Source organism: Ailuropoda melanoleuca, chromosome 2 (assembly GCF_002007445.2).
Source record: "Ailuropoda melanoleuca isolate Jingjing chromosome 2, ASM200744v2, whole genome shotgun sequence".
NCBI classification, from domain to species: domain Eukaryota; kingdom Metazoa; phylum Chordata; class Mammalia; order Carnivora; family Ursidae; genus Ailuropoda; species Ailuropoda melanoleuca.
Window position 1 is genome coordinate 88025711 of NC_048219.1, and position 19809 is coordinate 88045519.

A 19809-nucleotide genomic window follows, 5' to 3' on the forward strand; every position below is an offset into this window, starting at 1 on the left:
CCAGAAATGTTTCCGCCTTCCCTATTCTTCTCATTACATGTAACAGAGCACATCTCTAAGGAATGATGACTGCCCCGTTAGACTCCTTTTATCACCAAAACCGAAAGCTGCTTCAGGAATGAGAAATAGATTTCTTCCATCTTCTATAACCCTAAACCCAAGGGAGAAAACTGGTTCCATGGACACAGTCATTTCTTCTTCCTACAATTCTACTCTTGTTTCACCTTTTAGGCTACATTCATGAGTGAAGTTTAAAATACATATAGGGGCGCCTGGGTGGCACAGCGGTTGGGCGTCTGCCTTCGGCTCAGGGCGTGATCCCGGTTGTGGGATCGAGCCCCACATCAGGCTCCTCTGCTGTGGGCCTGCTTCTTCCTCTCCCACTCCCCCTGCTTGTGTTCCCTCTCTCGCTGGCTGTCTCTATCTCTGTCAAATAAATAAATAAAATCTTAAAAAATAAAAATAAAAAAATAAAATAAAATACATATAAGCTTGGGGCACCTGGGTGGCTCAGTTGGTTAAGTGTCTGCCATCAGCTCAGGTCATGATCCCAGGGTCCTGGAATTGAGCCCTGAGTGGGGGGAGGGGGTCCCTGCTCAGGGGGAGTCTGCTCCTCCCCCCTGCCCTCCCCCCTGCTTGTGTGCACACACTCTCTCAAAATTGATAAGATCCTTTAAAAAATAATTAAAATACCTATAAGCTTGCTAAATAATTTGCACAAGTTTTCTGTACTTCTCACTGTTCCAGTGCTAATGAATATTATAGCCAGGAATTCAAACTACTTCCCCATGGTCTGAATTTTTCCTTAACATCTGAATTCTTACACTTTAAGCAATCTACAGACTCAGCTTGGCTCTGACTCTCAATATAAGGCACTAGTTAGAATTATGGTCATCTACCCTCCAAAAAATCAAAATTTTCAACAGATTCTAGACTATCTCAGAGTTGTACATCCCAGAGACCTGATCAGTGAGGAACGAAGGCTTGTAGGTGCCATCAGTGGATGTATTCCCAGTTCCTCGCAAGGATTTCATGTGAGACACTGCCATGCGTAAGATGGTTAGCTTGTCTGGTTTTCGAGCCAGGGCACTACAGGTGGGCACCATGTCTGATAGTTCTGTGATGTAGGCTGTCATCTTGTTCCGTCGCCGCCGTTCAATTTCACTGTGATTTTCCCTGCATGGAGAGAGGAGAAGCCCCACCCAGGTGGTCACATCTGGCCATTTGGGAGCAGGGAAGAGTGATATAAATACGGAGTGAGCTGCTGAAGAAATGTAGTTTTTAGATTTAGGAGTGCTTAAGTCTCAGAAGGTAAAGTCAGGTTTGCCAACCTTCTCATGCAGAACAGGCATGGAATAGAAACCAACAAGGCAGACAAGAGAATAAGCAGATACCAGCAGTTCTCCCTATGTCCTGGAAACTTCACATCCTATGTAAATTACCACTCCCCCAGAACAAAACAAAACAAAACACGTTTTAAGAAGTGATAGTCTTAAAAGATGTTGATTTCATTTACTTCGGTTCCTGAGAGACAAATAATCTTGGCTTGGCTGACTCCATGTTAACTAATTCAACTTTTTAAGGCTGAAAATAAAATGACCGGTTTTTTCCAACAGAAGTATATTGCCCAACAGCCAATAAAAAGAATTGATAGTATAGAATCCTTTGGTCTATAATATGTTGCCTGTTCTAAGCTTCTCTCTTACTCTTAACACTAGAAGGCGGAACTGGAAGATTTTGAAGTTTTATTTGTCTCACTAATGTACAAGGTCCTACCTTCTCTATCTGGGTGTGGTGCCAGTGTACTGAGCTCAAGAGATTTTAAGATATCATTTACTAAAGGTCCCTTCTGGGTCCCCAGTTGGAGCAAAATGAATTGGAGAGTAAAAGTAGAGTGGGGAGGAAAAGGCCTGAAAACAGAAAATTTGGATCTCAACAGGGTAAGTGGATCACATCTCCAATGCTGATTTCCTCAAAATCAAGACAAAATCTTATCATTGTTAAAAATAATAATCCAGCAGTTTTCAAGTTGGATTTCTGAAAAGCCCCATAGTTCCTCAGTGTCTTCCACAGGGATGCCCCAAAGAGAACCAAGCAATGTGCTGCACTTCTGCTTCTCCTTGAGCAGCTTTTGCTTTATCTTTTTTATTTACTTCCATTACCACTTAAGGATCCTATCTGAATAGAAGTTTTGTCAAAACAAAAAGAAAAATAAAAACAACTGGTCTAACATAAATCTCTTTGTGAGAAGAGCAAACTAAGGTTAAGAAGTTAACTAAGTGACTTTCCCAAAGGCAGCACTCATTCCCAATTAATGCAATGGCTTTCCCACCATACCAAGCCAAATCAGCTTCCTGAAGAGTTAAAGAGTTAGCAGGAAATGACAACAAAATGAGCTTGTGGCCCTGCTAAAAAAGGTAATGAGGGGGGAAAGTAGTAAAAATAGGTACTGGTATCAGTGAACTATCTCCTACCGAGTGGTCCCAAATCACAGAAGCCAGAAAATCAAAAAATTTGGGCACACCATTAGTATCCTAGTATTTCTACCTTACTGACAACAGTCTCCAAAGAGAACTCTAGAGTCTCCTTTTCAAATGGCAAAAAGTTCTCCCCACTTAAGTCCCCATTTTTAAATTTGCCTGAGAAACATAACATTCTACTTTCAAACTTAAAGCACCCATCTTCCTAGTATTTGACAGATTTCTGACACTGAAGTCCAGAAGGCTGCTCTTTTAAAAAGCCACATCAAGGCTGCTAAAACTTTCTGGGAAACCACAAAAGATTCAATCACCAAAGCAAGACCAGTACTGCTATGACGTAGTAATCTAGCCTGTGAGTCTACACAGGAAAGTAAGGGTGTGCTTTCTAGGGAGCTGTGGAATAAATGCTAAGGCCTAAATGTTGGGAACCAATTGCAAACACAGATATATTTATTAGTCTTCTGATAAAAAGTATGCTCCTGCTAAAGCACCACCTGGCACCACTGCCCTGCTTCTGAAGCCTTTTATTCTGTGAAAGAGTGCCAAGATAGAGAAGAAAAGAGAAAACTATAAAACTAATAGCAATGTCTTAAATTCCTTAGTAAAGTTCCCTCAACTCGCCCACTTTCTGATGGGGGAGGCCAAAGTTCCTGTTACACACAAACTTCTAAAAAATCTTGTCCTCTCTTGCCACAGATAAGGAAAAACACAAAGAGAAAGGGGAAGAAAGGAGCAGAGTAAGAAAAAGGAAAAAGCAGCATCATCTGCTTCATCATGCTGAAAGACACTGTTCTCCTACCTGGCGAGTCTCTCTTTATCCGCAGAGCTCTGCTCATCATCCGACCTAAAAATAGAATTAATGAACTAAGCTAAAATTAAAATAAAAAGAAAGAAAAAAAAGAAGGATGGATGGATGGATAGATTGATGGAAGGAAGTAGCAGGGAAAGGAAAGGAAAAAGGAAATAGAACAAAATAGATGCAGAGAAGGGGAAATTAAAATATGGACAGGAACCTTGCCTATAACTCTACAAAGCCATTTGTTAGGATAAAGAAAAAGAAACTTACAGGACAAAGGCCGACACAAAAGCAAGGCCAATATTCATTATAAATTAACATAGTCTGAACAACAGAAAGCATTTTGCCAATCAATCTCTGTAGAGATCAACGATATATAGTCTGAACAAGAACCAAACAAGGGAGGGGTGCCTGGGTGGCACAGCGGTTAAGCGTCTGCCTTCGGCTCAGGGCGTGATCCTGGCGTTGTGGGATCGAGCCCCACATCAGGCTCCTCCGCTGGGAGCCTGCTTCTTCCTCTCCCACTCCCCCTGCTTGTGTTCCCTCTCTCGCTGGCTGTCTCTATCTCTGTCAAATAAATAAATAAAATCTTAAAAAAAAAAAAAAAAAGAACCAAACAAGGGAATATCATTCTCACACACTGCTCCCAATCTGGAAATAAAATGATATCCAATACGCTATTTTTTTAGATTAATTTATTTATCTGAGGGGGGGAAGGTGCAGAGGGAGAGGGAGAGCAGACTCCCCACTAAGCACAGAGCCTGACATGGGGCTCATTTCCAGGACCCCGCGATCACATCCTAAGCCCAAATCAAGAGTTGGCAGCTTAACCAACTCAGCCACCCAGGCGCCCCCACATATGTTATTCTATAATAAAGAAAAAATCAAAGAGTAAATCATGATAAGAATGTCAAACAAATGGTTACAAATACAATCTCTCTGTAAAATGCAGACACACACACATGCACTCACAGACAAAATAACCAAACAGGTTTCACTGGAGAAATTACATAAATAAAACTGAAGAATTAGGTTTCTGGCACATCCCCTATCATTGATTCGATACTGCAGTAGTAAATTTCTATTTATTCACTCTCCCATTTCTTTGCAGTAAAGCCCCAAAACTGCTGATCCCCACGGCCAACTCCCTCTCCCCCGGAGGCGGCTACAAAGGATTACCACTACGTTTTTCTGGAAAACTGAAAATAATAAGGGTTGGTGGCAACTGAAGAAACATCAAGGTGTTGGTAGGCCAATATATCAGTAATCAGTTCCGTTCCATTAAAAAAATATATATAGATATAAATACAGATATAGATTAAGAAGCCTCAAATAAAATGTCTAAGTAAGTACGACATATTAACAGGCTAAAACACTATTTCATTACTAAAAGTGACATGTACATGGGGCACCTGAGTGGCTCAGTTGGTTAAGCATCTGCCTTTGGCTCAGGTCATGATCTCAGGAAGGTGAGATGGAGCCCCACGACAGCTCTGTACTTGGTGTGGAGCCTGCTTGGGATTCTCTCTCTCTCTCTCTCCCAGCCCCTCCCTCCCATGCTCGCTGGCTCATTTGTTCTCTCTCACTCTCAAATAAATCTCAAAAAAAAAAAAGTGACATATACAATAACTGGCAATATGTGGGAAAGTTTCTACGAAATGGGCAACAGGGAAAAAAGAGACTCAAAATAACACAGTAGTAGGAACAAAAATATGAAATTTACGTATATTGATGAGAAACACAGAGAATTGCCTTATATTCAGTCAAGTTTCATGTTCATTTGTTATCATGGTTCCTTAACAAACTACAAATCCTTTTTTTCAAAGAATTGAGAAAATACATACATTTTCAGCTTTATAGACCTTCTACTGAATTCCCAAGGAGAATATGCAAGGTGAACTGGTACAACAAATCATCTCTTACTGGAATAAGTTGTTTGAAAGAAAGTTAAATATCTGAAATTCCTACTATTACTACTCCTACTACTATAAATCCATAATCCCTAAACAACTCAAGTAACTCTGAATGAAATATGTGAATGTATAAATATTCATATTAAGTAGGACAAATGAAGACTAAAATAATTCAGGTCATGTCTTCATAGCTTTTTGGAATTTCAATCAAGAGACTGTTAACCTGTATGACCAGTACTATTTGATGGCTTGACTTTCATTCTTTTTTTTTTTTTTTCCCTTATTTAAGCAATCTCTACACCTAATGTGGGGCTTGAATTCAGGACCCTAAAAACAGGAGCTACATGCTCTACTGACTAAGCCAGCCAGGTGCCCATGATGGCTTGACTTTCTAATGCAGCTTGAAAAACTATTCCCCAGATATCCATAATTAACTTCTCATTTTACAGATGGTTTAAACCCAAAAGTATTTACAAGTATCTATTTCAATAAGTAAATTATTTGAAAATCTCTTAAGTTCACTCCTTTCCTACTGCCATTGCCTCCACTCTAGCCCAGACACTCCGGATTCTATAGCTATCTTATTATTCATCCTCGCATCTACCTCCCTGACTACAGTGCTTCTCTTCAATCAATCCTGTACATTGCTACTAGAGAAAAATCCCACGTGCATTTTATTTATTAAAATCTCTTATTCAAAGCCCATGATGGCATCTTACTGCTGCAGATAGTTATAAGCTACTATGACTGGTATTTCTTAGCCTTCTACATCAGTGGTTCTCAAGGTATGGTCCCCAGACTAGCAACATCCACAATAAAGTTAAGTTCTGGATTTTTGATTATTCATTTTGCTGAGGTGGCTGCAAACTGAATTTTTAAAAAACAAACTAATTTACTGTTTAAAATATACAGAATGAACTTTCTAAAAACAAATACTTTCCTTTTTATTCATAAATCCTTCTCAACTCATATGGTTTAGCTGAGAAGGATTTATGAATAAAAAAAGTATTTTTCATAATCTTAACAAAATTTATTTAAATTTTGTTACAATCAAAATTCATCTCCACAAAAATTGTTTCTGTTGCCATTTTTAAAGGAAAACTATTATCTGTACAGATTTTGTGGACCCATTTAATAATAAACGCAATCAAGAAATCCTAACTGTGTTCCTGTGGACACCCAGCAAGCACACTGTATAGCTGCTTATCATATACAGAAAAACACTGTGTAAACTGTATCATCAGTTTGAAGCCATGTTATCTGAACATAAACAGTAACTGTCATACTAAATTTTGTCAGCTTTCAGAGTAGGATGAAGACTGGACAGAGAATTTAACTCCTAATGAGATCAAATTAAACTCAATACACTTGAACTGCCTGGTCCCAAAACATGGCCCAAGATGCTCTACTACATTACCTGGCAAACCGCTCCTTATCATTAGACATCTGATCATCATCACACCTAAAGAAGAAAAATAAGATTAGCCCAAAGCATTACACTTGTGACATCTGAAATAAAAACTAGAAAGGAGTAAAAATAGTCAACAGGAAAAAAAAAAAAAAAGCCAATGGAAAAGCATCACAAAGCAATAGAGATAGTAATACCATCCCAAAGAATTTAAGAAACTCATGACTGTTATTCGTCAGGTTTCTGATGTTCTCCTTTACCCTTACTCATCAGAAACTCCAAAAAAGGATAATGATCTCATGAGGGCACAGATGACTGCCCTGTCACCACCTCTCTGAAGTTAGGGATAGTTTTAATTATGACAAAAAAACATGGAACATAAAATTTACCATCTTAATCAATTTTTAGAGTACAATTCAGTAGTGCTAACTATATTTACATTCAGATCTATAGAACTTTCTAATCTTGCAAAACTGAAACTCTATGTACACTAACCATCATCTTGCCACCTGCTCCCCACCCGACCGACCCCCAGCTCCTGGTAACCATCACTGTACTTTGTCTCTAATTTTGACTACTTTAGATACTTCATATAAGTGAGATCATATAGTCTTCTTGTGACTGGCTTATTTTACTTAGTATAATGTCCTCAACATTCATCCATGTTGTAGCATATGCCAGGATTTCCTTCCTTTTTAATGATGAACAATATTCCACTGGACATATGTGCCACATTTTCTTTATGCATTCATCTGTCAATGGATATCTGGGTTGCTTCCACTTCTTGGCTATTGTGAAAATGAGGCAGTGCACAGGAGTGTGCAAATACCTAAGACCCTGCTTTCAGTTACTTTGGATATTTATAACCAGAAGTGGGGGTGCTGAACCATACGATGATTCTGTTTTTAATTTTTTGAGGAATCTCCATACTGTTTTCCACAGTGGTTAAATTTACAATTTACATTCCAACCAACAGTGCACAAGGGTTCCCTCTTTTTCACATCCTTACCCAACACTTATTTTCTGTTTCTTTGATGGTGGCCATCATCATGGGTGTGAGGTGGTATCTCACTGCAGTTTCAATTTGCATTTCTCTAATGATTAGTGATGTTGAACGTCTTAACATATGCTTGTTGGCCTTTTGCATACCTTCTTTGGAAAAATGTCTATTCAAGTCATTGCCAATTTTTAATCAGATTGTTGTTTTAATTATTGAGTTGTGGTAGTTCTTCATATATTATAGGTATTAACCTCTTATCAGATACATGATTTGCAAATATTTTCTCCCATTATATGGGTTATCTTTTCACTGTTTTCTCTCATGCACAGAAATTTTTAAGAGATAGCTGTAACTTATGACATAAACAATGTTCTTTATTTCTCTGATCAAGGAAACACAATCCATTCAACCCAACAACTTCTGCTTAATAAGCCAATAAATCATACCTGCTAAATACAGAAACTACAGGATTTGTTGAGGGAGGAAAACCTAACTTTAAAAACACTACTCTCTGGATGATCTAAATTTTCCTCTTCTCACTGCCACAGGATCTTAACAAAGATCTATCAACTTTGGGCAGAAAGTGCTTTTGGGAGACAGGTAAGTCTCACAAAATTTGCAGTTAAACCAGCATATTAAATTAGAGCCAAAATTTATACTGCTCCTTCACAGGCTGTAAATCCTCAACTAATCCAACCCCAAGAATTTTCAGTTTTTGAAAATAACAGGAGAGCAGAAGAATGGACAAACATGGAGATGTAACTGAATTCCAGCTCAAGTACAAATGGTCTGTTCCTAGAACACAAAATATGCTTTAAATCAGATGCTGCTAATTCCTAGTGAAAACATGTAACTTAAACTGAAAAGAGAGACCTATAATTTACATATTAACTTTGAATCTCAAGAGTGAGTCTTCTAGATCCTTACTACTGAAAGTATGGTCAGTGCCTGGAAGCAGATTCCAAAAATGAATCAGAACACAGAACCCTGGGCCCTACTCGAGGCCTACTGAATTACATTTTTTTTAAGTAATCTCTAGACCCAATATGGGTCTTGAACTCACAACCCTAAGATCAAAAGACGCATGTTCTACCAACTGAGCCAACCCAGACCAACTGAATTAGAATCTTCACCTTAATAGGAAACCCCAGGTGGCTTTGCATACACAGTGAAGTCTGAGAAGCACTACTGTGGATACTAGTAACTGACATTGTACCTGGAGTTTCAAAGCCTTGATATTATTAAAAAGGATTTTTATAGGTGTCTAGAGAATATAACAAAATGACATTTGAACAAATCAATGAAAACAGATGATGAATTACAACTTTCAAAAGTAGCATCCACCAAGGAGATTTAGTGCTGACTTATGGATACAATGCAAGGAAGACTTTCACACGCTGACCAGAGTGGAAAATTCCAATTGTTTAAAAAAAAAAAAGAAAAGAAAAGAAATTTGGTGATGCCTCTCTCAGACATAATGACCCACTAGGTAAAATGAATTGTGACAGTCTTTTTTTATGGTTGGGGAAAGAACAAATGAACCTTTCTGGATCTGCATATAGTTTGAGACTACTAAATTTTGTGGAAATGAAGACAATGACTCAGAGCCAGAACTAACTGAGAAGTATAAATAAGTCTACTAGTGGGGCACCTGGGTGGCTCAGTCATTAAGCATCTGCCTTCGGCTCAGGTCATGATCCCAGGGTCCTGGGACAGAGCCCCGCATCAGCCTCCCTGCTCTGCAGGGAGCCTGCTTCTCCCTCTTCCACTCCCCCTGCTTGTGTTTCCTCTCTCACTGTCTCTCTCTCTGTCAAATTAATAAAATCTTTTAAAAAAAAAGTCTATCCTCCCCCCAAAATTGAAATATCGTCCCCCCTTCACATTTATTAATACTCATGAAGTCTCAAGAGCTCTTTTGGAGAATTATTTTCTGCAATGTTCTGCAACTATTTCTTCATGGTAGCCAAGTTACGATTGTTGTTTTCAAGAATATCTGGTAGGGTTCAGCAACTAGTTAGTAGTGAGAAGTATAAACCTAAATAAAAATTACCAAAATGAAAAAAAAATAGATGTCTCTGGCAGAACTTAAGCATTATAAAACTAAACAATTATGGCAAGGAATTTACAATATGGACATTCTCCTTGCAAAAACAAAAACTGAGGACATTATGAATGTATGTACACACATATACATTTAAATACACTTACATACGTACTGAATATGTCTAGAAGGATACTCAATAAACTGGAAACTGTAGTTGTCTAAGGGGAAGGGTCTGAAGTGAAAGAAGACATACCTGAACTACACATAACTTTGCGCTGTTTAAAAACTTACAAAATATATTATTTTTTAAGATCTAGTTAATAAGACAAATGAAATTTGGACTATCACATAAATAATGGCTTTTTTTTTTTTTAACAGGGCTCCTTTATTTATTAAATATTTGTTACTCAACAAAGTAGACCCACCTAGGTAATATTTTCAACTTTGAAAAGGAAAAACGGCAGGTTGCAGTCAAGGTTATCTTTCTTTCTTTGACTCTTACTGCTTTCCTTACTTAGAAACAAAGCCAAATAATTGATCTTTAGCAGAAATAAATATTTCCCTTCTTTGAAAAAAACTCCTCCATCGATATATCAAGAAGTCCATTTTCAGTGCTCCAGAAGATTCATTATTCAAGGATACAAATTCTAATTCCTGCTCTGTAGAAGTCAACGGATATCAGAAAGTATGTTAGATACATTAATGACCCCCCCCCAATGAATTATACCTTAGCCTCCTAACACACTGACTCAGGACATGGACATAAAATTTGCTTTGGCCAATGGTGCACCAGCAAATGTCAATACAAAGCAGAGGCTTGATAAGCACTTAGACTGGGACTTGCCCTTCAGATTGTAGCCATCGGCATGTAAAGAAACTCAGTTTGACCTCCTTAAGGATAAAAGACCACAAAGAAAACAGAACAACCATCCAACCAATCCACGGCATTGTGAGAAATAATAAATTGTTGTTGTTTTTAAACCACACAGCAACTAACTGTAACAGAGGGTCTTGGAAATTCTCTGACCTTTCTTCACTGAGCTTCTTCCTCTGGAGCCATTAACAAAATGCTTTAAAAATTTATGAAGTATAATACAAAACTTTAGTTTTAGGATAAAGCACTCACCTTAGGCCTAAGGACAAAAATACTACAGTTCAGAAATATAAAGATCATGAACTAATTTTTAATATCAGAAATCTAGAGAAAAAAATTTAAAATCTTACCTCAAAAATTTACTGTTCCCTTCTCCATCATCATCAAAATCCAACCTGGGTAAAGCCAACAATAAATATTGTAAGTCCACTGACAATACAGAACACTAATTACAAATTCTTGGGGCACCTGGGTAGCACAGTCATTAAGCGTCTGCCTTCGGCTCAGGGCGTGATCCCAGCATGCTGGGATCAAGCCCCGCATCGGGCTCCTCTGCTGGGAGCCTGCTTCTTCCTCTCCCACTCCCCCTGCTTGTGTTCCCTCTCTCGCTGGCTGTCTCTCTCTTTGTCAAATAAATAAATAAAACCTTTAAAAAAAAAAAAGAACACTAAGAAATTACAAATTCTCAACCCACAAGCTATCTGAACACCCACCCAAATGGAATAGGAAAAGAGTAAGTGGACAGAAGTCAAACAAAGATATGTGACTTGTACCAAACTCGGCAATCAAAAGAGTACCCATTGCTACCTTACATTTTCCTAAGTTGGCAGTCTACCTTTGCCAAAGTTTTGTATCAGAGAACAAGAACCTCTACCAAAGGAATAGGCATACACTCAAAAATGAAAATAAAAAATTAATATGAGTAAGTCAGGTCCATTTTTCAATTCTATAGTCTAAGCTATGTTACTAGATTTCTGAAACATATTCCAAAAGAGTGATGTTACATAATGGAGCAATTTAAGATCTCAGAAGATTATTAATTAATGCTTCTTTACATCACACATCTAATAAACATGTAATATATGCTACAGTCAAGACAATGCTAGATGAGAGGAAAACAAGAGACCTGCCCTCAAGGGATCCTCTACAAATATAAAACAAATGAGAATAGGAAGGTGCCATGTGAGGAGCACAAGCAATATGCTGAGACATTTAATGAAAGCAGCAGTGACTTTCATTTCAAGGGATTAGGGAAGATTATAGGTAACAAGGTAGGCCAATCTCCTATTAATCTCTGTACTCTATTAAACTAAAATGTTACCACCTTAACCCGGTGGTCACTCTTGGCATCTCTACTAGCCTCATAACCTGGCAACTCTACTAGCCTCATAACCTCACATTATGAGTCTCTAGATGGATTATATATGAAGTACACAGTGTTAATCCTGAAAGTGTTCATTCCTCTTCCCCCCTGTAGTCCCCTAATTACTTGTCAAAATCTACATAATAACTCCATTTCTAAGAATCTACCCTGAAGAAAATAAGAGAGAGAAAAAGTTTATGTACAAAAATGTTCACTAAGCATTACATATAATAGCAAAATCTTCAAAACAACTTAAATGTCCCAAAATAGGAACTTAGTACATCCATTTATGTAACTCAAAAATCATGTTTTTAAAAAATATTTAACAATATGAGAAAAAGGTTACATATGGTTAGGTAAAAAGACCAGGCTATATAAAACTATATAATTATAGATTACAACTACTAAAAAGATCTACATATAAAGAATGAAGAAATTATACTAAAAAACTGATAGGTGATAACAGGGTAGAAGGATTATTGCTATTCTTTCTTTGTTTCTATTTTCCAATCTTTATTTAAAAGAATGTGTATTAATGAGACAGAAGAAAGAGAAGTTAAGGAGTTAATCCCACTTACAATTGCACCCAAAACCATAAAATACCTAGGAATAAACCTAACCAAAGATGCAAAGGATCTGTACTCAGAAAACTATAGAGCATGCATGAAAGAAATTGAGAAAGACACAAAGAAATGGAAAAACGTTCCATGCTCATGGATTGGAAGAACAAATATTGTTAAAATGTCTACGCTACCTAGAGCAATCTATTCATTCAATAAAATCCCTATCAAAATACCATCAACTTTTTTCACAGAGCTGGAACAAATAATCCTAAAATTTGTATGGAACCAGAAAAGACCCCACATAGCCAAAGAAATGATGAAAAAGAAAACCAAAACTGGTAGCATCACAATTCTGGACTTCAAGCTCTATTACAAAGCTATAATCAAGACAGTATCGTACTGGCACAAAAACAGACACATAGATCAATGGAACAGAATAGAGAACCCAGAAATGGACCCTCAACTCTATGGTCAACTGATCTCTGACAAAGCAGGAAAGAATATCCACAAGAAAAAAAGACAGTCTCTTCTGCAAATGGTGTTGGGAAAATTGGACAAGCACATGCAGAAGAATGAAACTGGACCATTCCTTACACCATACACAAAAATGAATTCAAAATGGGATGAAAGACCTAAATGTGAGATAGGAATCCATCAAAATCCTAGAGGAGAACACAGGCAGCAACCTCTGACCTCGGCCACAACAACTTCTTGCTAGACACATCTCCAAAGGCAAGGAAAACAAAGGCAAAAATGAACTATTGGGACTTCATCAAAATAAAAAGCTTTTGCACAGAAAAGGCAACAGTCAAAAAACCAAAGGACAACCAACAGAATGGGAGAAGATATTTGCAAATGACATATCAGATAAAGAGCTAGGATCCAAAATCCATAAAGAACTTATCAAACTTAACACCCAAAGAACAAATAATCCAATCAAGAAACGGGCAGAAGACATGAACAGACATTTCTTCAAAGAAGACATACAAATGGCCAACAGACACATGAAAAAATGCTCAACATCACTCAGCATCAGGGAAATACAAATCAAAACCACGAGATACCACTTCACACCAGTCAGAATGGCTAAAATTAACAAGTCAGGAAATGACAGATGTTGGCAATGATGCAGAGAAAGGGGAACCCTCTTAAACTGTTGGTGGGAATGCAAACTGATTCAGTGAACTCTGGAAAACAGTATGGAGGTTCCTCAAAAAGGTGAAACTAGAGCTACCCAAGACCCAGCAATTGCATTGCTGGGTGCAAAGATATAAATGTAGTGACCTGAAGGGGCACCTGCACCCCAATGTTTATAGCAGCAATGTCCACAATAGCCAAACTATAGAAAGAGCCCAGACGTCCAACAACAGATGAACGGATGAAGATTTGGTATATATATACAACAGAATACTACTCAGCCATCAAAAAAAAAAAAAGAAATCTTGCCATTTGCAATGACATGGATGGAACCAGACAGTATTATGCCAAGCGAAGTAAGTCAATCAGAGAAAGACAATTGTCATATGATCTCACTGATATGTGGAATTTAAGAAACAGCATCATAGGGGAAGGGAGGAAAAAATAAAACATGACAAAATCAGAGAGGGGGACAAGCCATAAGAGCCTCTTAATCATAGGAAACAAACTGAGGGCTGTTGGAGGGGTGGGGGAATGGGGTAACTGGGTGATGGACATTAAGGAGGGCATGTCCTGTAATGAACACTGGGTATTATATTACTACCTCTGAAACCAATAATACATCATATGCTAATTAACTGAATTTAAATAAAAATAAATTAAAAATAAAGAATGTGTAGTACTTCTTTTAATATATTTTCCTGATTATCAATAATACCCATTCATTTCAGAAAATGTGAAAATAAAAACAAGTCTCCCATAATCTCATCATCCAGAAATTTGATGAGTATCCTCTCAGTTTTGCTATGCAGACATTACACATATTTCTTTCTGACATAGTAAGTGATATGTTACATAAACTGTAACCTCCCAACATATTGTGAACTTTTTTCTGTACTGATACATACTTGTCACCTCCAATAGCTGTACGGTATTCCATTTCAAATATACTATAATATACTCAACCAATCCTCTAATTTTGATACTTATAGTGCTTCTAATTGTTTGCTATTATACGTAACCATTTACACTGTGTTTAAAAGAGTGAACTCTAAAGCTAACCTTCCAAGGTTAATATCAAAGATCTTCTTCCACTTACTGGCTTTAGAACCTTGAGTAAGCTACTTATTCAATGAGTTAAAATGTGTAAAACTCTTGGAAACATAGCAAGTCTTAATATGCTACTCACGTTACCTCCTAAACCCAATGACCACTCTAGCATTATTATTAGCCGGTGAAATTTAAAGATTAGCTATATTAGCTACACAATTTTTCTTTCTGAAAGAGAGAAAGCTAGTGTGCATGTGTGAGTCGGGGGAGGAGACAGACGGAAACAGAATCTTAAGCAGGCTCTAGGCCCAGCATGGAGGGATTCAGGGATCCATCTCATGACCCTGAAATCATGACCCGAGATGAAATCAAGCTGGACATTCAACCAACTGAGCCACCCAGGTGCCCCTTAGCTACACAATTTTTAAAAAGAAAGCAAAAACAGAAATTTAACAAAAAACAGACAAAACACTACCCATTCTCCCAGGCTTTTTTTTTTTTTTTTAAGATTTATTTATTTACTTGGGGCACCTGGGTGGCTCAGTCGCTTGGGCGTCTGACTCTTGGTTTCAGCTCAAGCTATGGTCATGGGATGGAGCCCTGAATCAGGCTCTGAGCTCATCGGAGAAGATTCTCTCCCTATGCCCCCGCACACACGCAGGCACTCCCTCTCTCCTAAATAAATAAATCTTCTTTTCTAAAGAGTAATACACAAATTATACTAATAAAGAAAAAAATCTTAAAAGCAGCAAGGCAAAAGAGGTCCTTAACTTACAAGGGAAAACCCACAAGGCTACTGGAGATTTCTCAACAGAAACTTGGCAAGCCAAAAGAGTGGCATGATATATTTAAAGTGTTGAATGGGGAAAATCTGCAGCCAAGAATACTCTCTATCCAGCAAGGCTATCATTCAGAAGAGAAGGAGAGATAAAGAATTTCCCAAACAAAAACTAAAGGAGTTCGTGACCACTAAACCAGGCCTGCAAGAAATATTAAAGTGGACCCTGACTGCAAAGGAGAGACCAAAAGTGACAAAGACAAGAAAGGATCAGAGAAAATCTCCAGAAACAACAACAGAACAAGTAATAAAACAGTTATAAATACATATCTATCAATGATTACTTTGAATGAAAATGGACTAAACACTCCAATCAAAAGAAACAGGGTGTCAGAATGGATTAAAAAAACAAGACCCAACTATATGCTGCCTACAAGAGACTCATTTTAGACCCAAAAACACCTGCAGATTGAAAGTGAGGGGGTGGAAAAACATCACACAAATAGATGTCAAAGAAAGTTGGAGTAGCAATACAAAGACAACGTAGACTTCTAGGTTCTTGTATTGTTTTAGACCTGCTTTGGTATCAGGGTAGTACTGGCCTCATGGAATGACTGTGAATGTGATCACCTTATTCCGTTACTTCTAAGATTCTGATAAAGATTGTCATTACTATTTTTTAAATTTTTGTGGGGTTCGCCAATGAAGCCATGTGCCTTGGGTTCTTTTGTGTTGGGAGATTTTTGATTCCTAATTCAACTTTCATTCATATTATTGGTTTATGAAGATTTTCTACTTCTTAGATTCAAGATTCAGGATTCAATCTTGGTAAATTGTGCATTTTTAAAAATTATGGTTTTTTCCTAAGTTATCGGATTTGTTCTTACATAATTATTCAGAGTACTCTGTTCTCACACTATGTATTTCTGTGGTTATCTATTGTACGGTTTCCCTTCCATTTTGGTTCTCATTTTGGTTTTTGAGTATCCTTTTTTCCCTGAATGTAGTTAAAGCATTGCCAATTTTTTTCTTTTTTTTGTAAAAACTAGTCAGTACTTTCAGTGTTATGCTATTGTTTATTCTGTTCTCTTATTTCTGATTTTTCTTTATTTCCCTCCTCTACTAAATGTCAGCTGTTTCTTCATTTTCTACACAGGCTATAAATACAGGCATTTATAGCATAAATTTCATTCTAACATCTGTTTTCACTGCATCCCACAGGTTTTAGAATATTGTTTTTGTTTTGAGGCATATTTTGATTTGCCATTTGATTTATTTGGCCCACTGCTTGTGTCATAGTGTGTTATTTAATTTTTACATACTAAATATTTAATATTTACACTGCACATTTTCCAGCTTTATTGTTGATCTCAGTTTTGTACTCTTGTGGTTGGAAAATAGACTTGATATGATTTCAGTCTTCTTAAATTTGTAATATTTGTTACGCTTCTTTTTATGTGATTTAACCAGGGAATTCTTCTGTGTGTACTTGAAGAAAATGTGTATTCTGTTTTTCTTGGATGGAATGTTTTACATTATCTTTTAGAACCACGTATTCTGAAGTATGCTTCAAATAAGAAATACTCTTGTTGAAGAAAAAAAAAAACTTTAACTGAGGGTACTCATTTAAAATAAAATATATCAGAGGGAAGGTGTGGGGGATGGGTGAAACAGGTGAAGGGAATTAAGAATACACTTGTCGGGGCGCCTGGGTGGCACAGCGGTTAAGCGTCTGCCTTCGGCTCAGGGCGTGATCCCGGCGTTATGGGATCGAGCCCCACATCAGGCTCCTCCACTATGAGCCTGCTTCTTCCTCTCCCACTCCCCCTGCTTGTGTTCCCTCTCTCGCTGGCTGTTTCTATCTCTGTCAAATAAATAAATAAAATCCTTTAAAAAAAAAAAAAGAATACACTTGTCATGATGAGCACCTGAGTAACGATGTACAGAATCATTGAGTCACTATATTGTACACCTGAAACTAATATAACACACTGTGTTAATTATACAGTAATTAAAGTAAAATCTTAATAAAAAATAAAATTAAGAATAAATAATTTTGCACATAAGAAATTTAGATAAAAACAATTCTGTAAAAGGAAAAAAATCCAGGGACTGAAGAGCAGTATTTGACAGCAGTGTAGTTAGTAACCATTTGAAATGAGAGGGTTGGGCATAGCAAAAAGGATTCAGCCACTAACTAAATCAGGCTCGCTTATAGGAGAGCCATTCATGACAGGATACCCAAACTCACCCTGGTCGCCGCTTAATAGCCCTGTGGACAATGGCTCCTCCACCTTGAATCCCAGGCCCAGGGTTTCCTGAGGCAATGGCTGGACCCAGTGATGGCACATCTGATGTCATTTCTATCAGAAAAAAATGGAAATATACATTTAAGAAAGATAGTCCTTTCTTATCATCATCATCATCATCACCAATTTCACTAGAAGAAAGCCTCATGGTATGGATGAAATCCCAGTAGCTTGCTAGAAAACCCATATGCTTATATCCAGATTGCTCTTCTTGAATTCTTACACTGGTGAAAGCATACATTCCCAGAGTTTGGAAGAGGGAGTACTATATTCTATCTGCTGCCCTCACTTTTAAAAGCTTGTGATAGTAACATAACGCTAATCAAAAACAAACACACACACACACACAATCAGTTTATACATTTTACTCATACAACAAACATACATAACTTAGATCCTTTTATTTATTTTATTTAAAAAATATAGAAAAGAACCCAAAATAACTGGAAGTCTAACTCCACCTAGCAATAACAAAGCAGCACTCTCCTTTCCTCTCCCAAAGTGGTGTCAGTGAAAGCCAGCTAAAACAGGTTTAAATAAGATCTAATATCTGGGATGCCTGGGTGGCTCAGCCGGTTAAGCATCTGCCTTCAGCTCAGGTCATGATCCTAGGGTCCTGGGATCAAGACCCACATCAGGCTCCTTGCTCAGCAGGGAACCTGCTTCTCCCTCTGCCTGCCGCTTTCCCTGCTTGTGTGCACACTCGTTCTCGCTCTCTTGCTCTCTCTCTCACAAATAAAATCTTTAAAAAAAAATAAGATATAATATCACATAATACAAAATCATTCAAACTTCAATTTTTTAAGAAAGAAAATCACTCATTATACCAAGAACCAAGAAGATCTCAAATTGAATGAAAAATAACAATGATATGTCACAGCTGTTAGAATTATCTGACAAAGATTTTAAAAGCAGTCATGATAAAAATGCTTCAACATTAACACAGGTGAAACAAATCAATCGAAAGCCTCAGCAAAGAAAGTCTCAACAAAGACATACGATATAAAGAAGAATCAAATAGAAATTTTAGAACTGAAAAATAACTGAAATAAAAAGTTAAGTGGATTGATTCAATAGCAGAATGGAGAGAACAAACAGAAGAATCAGTGAAATGGAAGACAGAACACTAGAAATTACCCATTAGAGTACTGGGAAAGAGAAGAGAAAGAGGGCAAAACTGATGTCTGAAAATTTCCCAAATTTGGCAAGAGATGTAACCTACAGATTCAAGAAGTTGAGTAAACTCCAAAAGGATAAAACTAAAGAAATGTATTCCAACACATATCACAATTAAACTTCTAAAAACTAAAGACAAAGTTTTGGAAGTAGCTAGAGAAAAACAACACCTTACCTACAGAAGAAAAATAATTCAAACAGCAGCAGGTTTTTCATCTGAAACTATGGAGGCAAAAATACTGTGGCACGATATCTTTTAAGTTTTGGGAAAAGAACTGTCAAACCAGAATCCTACAACCAATGATAGCGAAACTATCATTCAGGAGTGAAAGGGAAATCAACACTCTCTGATGATGTAAAACTAAGGAGAACTTGCAACCAGCAGACCTACCCTTAAAAAATGGCTAAACAAAATTCTCTAAACAGGGAAGAAATTATAAAACAAGGAATTCTGGAACATATCAACATATATCAAGAAATAAAAAAGAACACAGTATGCAAAAACATGGGTAAAATCCATAGGCTTTCCTTCTCTTTTTGAGTTTTCTGAATTACATTTGGTGGTTGAAGCAAAAAATACAACACTGTCTGCTGTGTTTCTGAACGTATACAGAGGAAATATTTATGACAATTAAATTAAGAATGGGGATACTAAAGGGAGGTAAGATGTTAACACTTAAAGTGATGAAATGATACCACCCATAGACTGTGATGTTATGATATATAATGCAATGCCCAGCAACTGCCAGAAAAGCTATACAAGGAGATACACCAGCAAACATTACAGATAAATCAAAATGCAATTCTTTTTAAGATTTTACTGTAATTTTTTTAAAGTTTATATATATATTTTTTGGTAATGCCTACACCCAATGTGGGGCTCAAACCCACAACCCCAACATTAGGAGTCACACACTC

General features: G+C 37.2%; 1 protein-coding gene across 7 annotated transcripts in view; it reads right to left on the reverse strand.

Annotated features, from left to right (window-relative positions):
* Positions 1-19809, reverse strand: part of ARNT (aryl hydrocarbon receptor nuclear translocator) — a 67852-nt gene that overhangs the window by 31487 nt on the left and 16556 nt on the right. For 5 of the 7 annotated variants that reach the window (XM_034654218.1, XM_011225148.3, XM_011225151.3 and 2 more), the window contains exons 2-6: positions 17658-17769; positions 10866-10910; positions 6607-6651; positions 3280-3324; positions 963-1176 (exon numbers count right to left, since the gene is read on the reverse strand). In XM_034654218.1, coding sequence (XP_034510109.1) covers positions 963-1176; positions 3280-3324; positions 6607-6651; positions 10866-10910; positions 17658-17769 — 461 coding nt within the window. The remainder of the gene's footprint in view (positions 1-962; positions 1177-3279; positions 3325-6606; positions 6652-10865; positions 10911-17657; positions 17770-19809) is intronic. The other 2 variants (XM_011225152.3, XM_011225150.3) reach the window with 1 other exon arrangement.